Source organism: Phyllobates terribilis, unplaced genomic scaffold (assembly GCF_046119375.1).
Source record: "Phyllobates terribilis strain yellow unplaced genomic scaffold, ASM4611937v1 Scaffold_2__4_contigs__length_985480577, whole genome shotgun sequence".
NCBI lineage: Eukaryota > Metazoa > Chordata > Amphibia > Anura > Dendrobatidae > Phyllobates > Phyllobates terribilis.
In genome coordinates this window covers 534,067,579-534,075,519 of record NW_027362762.1, presented here as the reverse complement: position 1 = coordinate 534,075,519, position 7,941 = coordinate 534,067,579, and the positions used below count along the sequence as shown (strand labels likewise).

Genomic DNA, 7,941 nt, shown 5'->3' with positions numbered 1-7,941 from the left:
TCTGCTTCATTTCTGCAACGTGGGCACATAGCCTTAGAGAATTTCGCTCTCTTGTGTAAGACTAGATCTAAGCATTGTGGCTATTCACAAAGACCAGAGCAAAAAAAAACACAAATTAATGGTATACATTATATATAGTCTTTATTTAATGCTTAGCATGCTTCTTCATGTTCCAGCATTGGACCTTTCTCACTATACCCACACAGCAGAAACACTTAGACGTCGCCTGTATATGGAGCACATTGGTATTGTTCCTGATGAAACTCTGCTTCAATATGCCAGTGGAAATATTGTACAGGTATTGGGATTATGGATCGCTGCTGTAGGTTTCCAAAGTGATTTCATATGAACCATAAGAACTTCTGCATGAAGATTAACTAAATTTGGCTTTAGAGAAATCCATTTCTGGATGCTGTTCCATGAACCTTAAGGGAGAAAAGACACTATAGTTAGTGATTTTATGGTTGTTTGAGTAGCCTGTCCCAGCATGAATGGTATATTGCTACGCTCCATAAATGAATCCTGCAACCATGAGGACACAGCAGTTAGACATTAATAGTTTCATCCATGTGGCAATGATTTTTTAGTTTTTTTGCAGGGAGTTTTGTTTTTCTTTCTCATGGCACAATTTTGGGGGTACTTTTCTTTTTCTTGCATTCACTGTGTTATAAATGACGCCTTAATTTATTCTGTTAGTATAAGAAAAAAACTCTGGCATAGGGAGACTCAAAACAGACAAATACTTATGTTCTTTTCACCCTTTAAGCGCCCATACACATTAACCTAAACTGTTCAGCCAACAGTCTAACTGAGAATGATTGAGGCAGTTAAGGATCCTTTTTGTTTTCTCAGATATGCTACCACCCCAGACATCTAGCAGCAGCTCTAAGGCTGTGTGCCCACGTAGCGTTTTTCAAGCGTATATGCTGCGGAATTTCCACAGCATAAAAGCTTGTGAAACGCTAGGTAATCCGCACCCCATGGTCCCCAAGGGGATTCCGCAAGTTCTATGCACATGCTGCGGATTATTCCGCAGCGTTTATGCTGCGTACAAAAATCCGCAGCATGTTCATTAATTTTGCGGAAGCGCGGCGTAATCGCCGCCATAGACTTGCATTGAGACGCATATAATCCGTGTCAGTACATTTGTACTCACGGATTATATGCGTTTCAATGTGCGGATGGTACCCAGGTCTGGAAGAGAGGAGACTCTCATCCAGACCTGGGTACCATTGTACCTGTAAAAAAAAATAAAATAAAAAATTGTTTATATTCACCTTCCGACGGCCCCCGGTCTCCTTCCCTTTGCTTGCGGGCAGGACTGAAGGACCTGCGGTGACGTCACAGTCATGTGACCACATACTCTTCAGTGCAGTGTCCCGCGATCAGCTGGCAGCCAGCACAGGAGCGAGCGCAGCAACACACGCCGGGCCATTGGAAGGTAAGTATAGGTTTATTTTTTTATTTTTTACCATTCTTTCGGTCACACTATATAAATGCATGCTGTTTGCATGGATTTATATAGTGTGACGAAGTTGTCAAGCACTTGCCAAGTGATGCTAAAATCGCCTGGAAAGCGCTTGTCAATCCGCATGCAGAAACGCATGTGAAAACGCTTCAAATCCGCATGTCCCTGGCAGGAATCCGCATGAGTTTTTTCTGCCAGGGAGATGCAGAAATTTTCTGCTTCATTTCTGCATCGTGGGCACATAGCCTAACACTGGCGCACTCAGCTGAGTGAGTTCTATCCCATATGCAGGAGTGAGCACTCAGTGTGCTCACTCCTGCGTATGGGATAGACAGAGATAGATAATTGTTTGACCAACAGCTAAGGTGTATGGGGAGAGGACTGTCAAGACCAAGCCTAAAAGGACCTTAATGACTGGCTTATTTTCTCTGGCTTGGCAGCATGACACTTCAGGGAAAAAAACTTTACTTTTGTGGTAGGGTCATGTTTAAAAGTGCCATATTTTGAGTCTATAAAACACACTTAGCAGTAAAGAAGTAAGATTTTTTTTTTTATTATTCTATAGGCAGAGGCTTCCTGTGATTGAGCCATATGCTGACACCACATCCTTCCCAATCAGAGACCTGCTATCTCCTGCCCCACACTAATCAGTCTGATAGGGGCAGGGCAGGAGTGTAAGCTACCAGAACCTGCACATTTCTAAAGTTGCACAGATGATGCAGGTCCTAGCTAGCTGAAGGACTTTTCAGGTGATGTGATTAGTTACATGCCTAGAATGTGGTAATGTCTTTTCATGATGTAGCTAAGCCAAATGCATGTACTGTACATGCAGCAGTGCCGAGTGTACATAACGTGCGTGCTGTAAAGCTATATATAATACACATGCTGCAGAGCAGGGCTGTGGAGTCGGTAAGCCAAACCTGCGACTCCCACATATATTTCTTATATTTAAGTGAAAAATTTATTGTAGTACAATGTGAACATCAGATATTTAATCATTTTTATGATACAATAATCAAGATATTTAGATAGCTGGAGGGATAGAGTGATAGACAGATGACAGCAAATAGTACATTGCACATATAGTTCACACACATTGTACAGAGCACATAATAATCACCTACAATATTAGCATTAGTTACGTTCCTGTGACAGATGAGCAGTAGTACTTTCACTTTCTCCAGCTTGGGGCCCAGGAATCAGATCCTGTGCAGGGCAGGCACCCCTCCCCCTCTCTCTGGTGAAGACGGCAGAAGACAGGACAGAGGAGGGGAGATTGCCCCCTGCAGTCTGGAGCCAGTGCAGAACGGGAGCACTGCAGCATACAAGTGAGTTTTGATAGGTGCGTGCCCCTGCGGATCCATTTTTTTGCAGTAAAATGCAGTGATTCTGGGCATCCCAGCAAAGTCAATGGGTTTCAAGATATGACATTCAGACACATCGTTTTGTGAGGATCCGTTTTTGGGCTCAAAAACGGATCCTCACAAAGAATGAGCATGTCAGTTTGTTCGGCGTTTTTCTAATCTGCTTTTGCTATTGAAAACATTATCTATGAGCTCAAAAACCTTTCAGGTGATGCGGTGTTATAAAAAGCTGATCTGCTTTTGCAGCTGAAAAACGTATCCTCAAAAAAAGCTGTGTGTGAATGTAGCCTTAGACCAGGAATAGAACAGCAATTTATAGGACATTTCATAACTTTCCCAAATTCCTATGAAAAAATATTCCCCACAAACTGCATTGATCTACTGCACCCAATTTATTATATATTGTCGGAGTCAGTCCATTTTATACAGACTCCACCAAAATGAGCACCGACTCCGCTTCACAGCCCTGCTGCAGAGAAACATCAATTACTTCCAAATTTTATGCTACTGCATTAACAGTAAATTGTCAGTAGGATCAACCATGCTAAGCTTTCTATATAGGCAGGTGCAGGTCATAGAAAGCAGAATAAAGCTATACATTGATATCTGCGATCTGATGTCTTAAACGTGGATTTCTCTGGAATATGTAAATGAGGTTAAGATCTAAGTTCTGGATACATATCTTATAGAAAATCTGCATCAAGAGCTTATTTTACATGAAAGTGTGACACATGTAATGGCAGTCTGCTCTCCCAATCTCACTGCAGAGCTGTGTATGATCATTACAAAGACACCTGCAGCTCTCCTCATAGTACCGTCTACCCTCCCCCTGCCCCACTGACTGACCAGAGATGGAAGCGAAAGAAGTTAGTTGTACTGAGGCCCAGTGCTGCAGCTGGGCTGACAGCACTCAGGAGAGCTACAACTGCAGATGTGTTCGTAGTGGGAAAGGGTTCAGCACTGCTGTACTGTGTTAATTATAGTCACATACAGCTCTGCCGTGAAATCAGTAAAGCAGACTGTCAGTCATTAGATGTCTGATAATGGTAAGGCCCCATTTACAAGATTGAGGGAAATCTGTGTACAGCCCCAGGATCTTAACAGCTCATTTACAGATTAAGAAAAATGTGAATTTTTCTGTAATAAGAGATCAGATCACAGATATTAAGGTATCATTTTATTTAACTTTCTATGACCTGCATGCCAGTGTAGATGGCTAAAAAGGGTTGATCCTACTGGCAAGTTCTCTTTAACCCCTTCTTGACATGTAAACTATGTCCTGATCTGGAAAGGGTTCCTGCAAATTGCTGTGGAGTAAAGTCATGGCGATTATATGGACACACAAAATGGCGCGCACGATCGCTTTAAGAAACTCGGCTTAAAGGGCATCTATCAGTGTATGCAGGTACTTTTTTTTTTTTTAAATATAGATTAAAACAAATATAAAAATTCACTTTTGTATTTCAGTACGGTCTTGGTCATGCATCTCATGTTAAGATTTTTAGGATATGCTACATGTGACCTTTACTTATAAATGGGCCTATATCGGTATCAGTTATGTAAAAGCAGCAAAACGAAGTTATAAATGTAGTATCGCTATAATCGTACTGACCCGAACAATGACTGTTTTATCACCCTGTGAATGGCATAAAAAAAATCAAAAACAATTCCTAAATTGCAGTTTGATAAATTTGGCCTCCCCACAATCAAAAGGAAAGTGATCAAAAAAATGCCATGTGCCCAAAAAAAAATGGTATCAATTAAAGCTCCAACTTATCCCACAAAACACAAGGCCTTATGACTTGGCAGAAAAATCTCTAAATGGTGATGCAAAAGTTTTTTAGGTATTTTTTGCAAAAATCTGTGTGTGATGGTAGCAGAACCTAAAAAAAAAAAAAAAGCAAAACACTTAATATGGTATCGCTGTAATTATACTGACCCGAGGAATAAAACTGCCCTATCCCTTATACTGCACAATGAACGGTGTTAAAAAAAAAACTGCAATAAGGCTCAGTTCGTATTTATCCTACGCTTCCACGTGAGTCACACAACATCCCTAACAGAACAGTTACTGTATTGAAGCAGATGTGATGCAGCAGCCCCTCTTTTTACACATGCACAAAAGCATGGTTTGTGCACCTCCGATAAGATGGACGCTGCTGAACAGAGGCCAGAGCGTCCAGAGTCACGTTCACATGGTCAGTATTTGTAAACCAAAACCAAGAGTGGGTGAAAAATGCAGAAGTAGTGCTCGTGTTTATATTTTCCTCTGATTGTTCCACTCCTGGGTTTGGCTTACAAATACTGAGGTAAAATACAGACCAAATACTGAACATGGCCTAAAGGGTATGTGCACATGATCAGTGTTCACTGCAGATTGGACACAGCGCAAGATGCTACAGCATAGTGGATGGGATTTACACAAATCCCATGCCCACTATGCGTCTGCGGCACATCCACGGAAACAGACATGCGGCGTGTCTTTCCAGAGGGCAGCATGTCTTTCCCCATAGACCTAATCTCTATGGGGATAGCCCGCCTGTGAGAGGAGAAAAAAAAAAAAAGGCCAGCGCTCGTTTGCATAATGAGCTGAAGCCAGAGGCGGCTCCTCCACTGCCGGCTCCGGATGCTCTGCACATACATAAACTCTGCTGCCTCCTAGTGAATGAATCCATCAGGGTTTCAACTGAAACATTTATTTTGATGATTTATATGGAAACCCTGATTTAAATGCTAGCAGAGCACAAGATGAATGAACAGATCCAAAATGCCACTAATAAAAGCTTCAACTCGATCCACAAAAAACAAGCCCTCACTCAGGTCCGTCACCAGTTAACCGAGATATAGGGAGTTTCCACGTTACTGGTAGCACAAGCTCTGGAAAAGCGCTATGGCTCCACCCAAAAGATATTCAGCAAAATCTGTGCTCCCAAATCCCCCCTCTTATTGAGCCCCACTGTGTGCCTAAACCACAGTACGCGATCACGTTTGGTATTCCTGTAGCGAGCAGAGTCTGCTTAATTTACAGGGTTCATGTCTCTAGCAGCATGAGCTGGGTATAATGTACAGGCACTACAATGACATATTTGCACTGTCACTTTGCAACTTCCACTGCTGCTTATTTCTGGAAACCACCCACAGAGTCAAAATAGTCACTACACCCGTAGATGAGTTCCCAGAGTGGTGTAAATTCCAATAAGGGTTCACTTGAGAAGGGTGTCTGCTAGGGGCTCTGTATATGGAGTCTGCAATCTGTTCTAGGAAAATGTGCTGCAAAAAGTCAAACAGCTTTCCTTCCCTCCCGAGCTCTGCTGTGTGGCCAAACAGTACTGTACAGTTACATATGGGATATTGCCACATTCTGAAGAAATTGTGAAAAATCTGGTGCTAAAACAACATTTTAGTGGTAAAAATGTAATTCATTCTTTGCCCAACAGTATAACGTTGTGTGACACCTGTGGTAGCAATATGCTCACAGCATAACTAGATGAATTCTCTGAGGGGTGTAGTTTGTAAAATGTTATTACTTATGGCCTCTGGCAATGTGACCTGGCACCCACAAACCATTCCAGCAAAATCTGCACTCCAGTATGGCTCTCCTTCCCTTTGCACTGTGGCTGAAAAGTAGCTTCCGACAACATATGGGATATCATCGAACTCAGGAGAAATTGTGTAGTAAACTATGTGGTCCATTTACTCCTATTTGCCGTTGTTAAAATTAAAAACTTGAGGCTTAACGTTCTAGGGGTTGGTGGAATTTTTCATTTTTACAGCCCTATGTAATGCAACTAAATGAATCACCTGTGGGTTTAAAATGCTCACTAAACCCCCAAGACCAATTCCTCAAGAAGTGTGGTTTCCAAAACAGGGTCACTTGTAGGGGGGGGGGTTGCTGCTATTTGGTCATCTAATGTGACATGTGATCTGCAATCTATTCTAGCAAAAATTAATTGTGCTCCTCACCTTCAGTTTACACACACAGTAGTTGTCCCCCACATATTGGGCATCAGTATACTCAGAAGAAATTGCACAAAAATTGGGTGGTCCATTTTCTTCTATTACCCTTGTAAAAATGAAAAGTTTGGTACGAAATCAACAATTTTGCGGAAAAAAATGAATTTTTAAAGGTCCACTGTTTTAAAATTCTGTGAAGCACCTGTGGGTTCAAGATGCTCACTACACCTCTATATAAGTTCCTTGAGGGGTGCAGTTTCCAAAATGGGGTCACTTCTCAGAGGGTTATGCTATTTTGGCACCTTGAGGACTCTTCAAATGAGACATGGAGTTCGCAGCCAAATCTGTGCTGGACAAGTCAAATAGTGCTCCTTCCCTTCAGAACCCTGCTGTGTGTCTGAACAGTAGTTTTCCCCCACATATGGAGTTATCGGCGTGCTCAGGAGAAATCAAGCAACAAATTGTGTGGTTTATTTCTCCTGTTACCCAAAAATTTGGAGCAAAATAATTTGTGAAAAACATGTAATTTTTCATTATTTTCTTCCACTTTGCTAGGATTCATGTTAAGCACCTGAATGGTTAAACTTCCTGAATGCGGTTATTATAATAGGGTCTTGTTTGGGGGTTTTCTGACACACTACCTTAAAAAGTTACATGGTCTCAAAATAAGATTTGTAAATTTTGTTGAAAAAATGAAAAAAATTACAGCTAAAGTTTTAGCTAGTGTTGAGCATTCAGATACTGAAATATCTGGTATCTGCCGATATTCGCGGTATCGGAATTCCGATACTTAATTCCGATACTTTTACAATATCGAATACCAGAATCGGAAGTTCCCATAATGCCTGCGCTCTGCAGTGTCTCTGAAGGATGACAAGCTGGATGGCAGCGCTCAGCTGAGATCCAGCCTGTCATCAGAATGCCATCCCAGCGGGGGAGAATTCTCCTGATTGTTTAAAAGCCGGCGCGCGGTAAAAAGCCGCCGGCTTTTAAACAATCACACAGCCCCATACTGCTTCCCCGCAGCCTCCCACCCCGATCCTCCACTACCCTCGCCACCTCCAATCCCAATCGTAAGTTAGGACCGGGCGGGGAGCGCAGCACCAAGGAGCGAAGGACCCGGGCGGGGAAGCCGGCAGTGAAAAGACTTCACCG

General features: G+C 42.2%; 1 protein-coding gene across 2 annotated transcripts in view; it reads right to left on the bottom strand.

Moving 5' to 3' along the window:
* Positions 1-124: 124 nt before the first annotated feature.
* Positions 125-7,941, bottom strand: part of NUDC (nuclear distribution C, dynein complex regulator) — a 54,721-nt gene continuing 46,904 nt past the window's right edge. For both annotated transcript variants that reach the window (XM_073666172.1, XM_073666171.1), the window contains one exon: positions 125-425. In XM_073666172.1, coding sequence (XP_073522273.1) covers positions 374-425 — 52 coding nt within the window. In that variant the 3' untranslated portion in view covers positions 125-373. The remainder of the gene's footprint in view (positions 426-7,941) is intronic.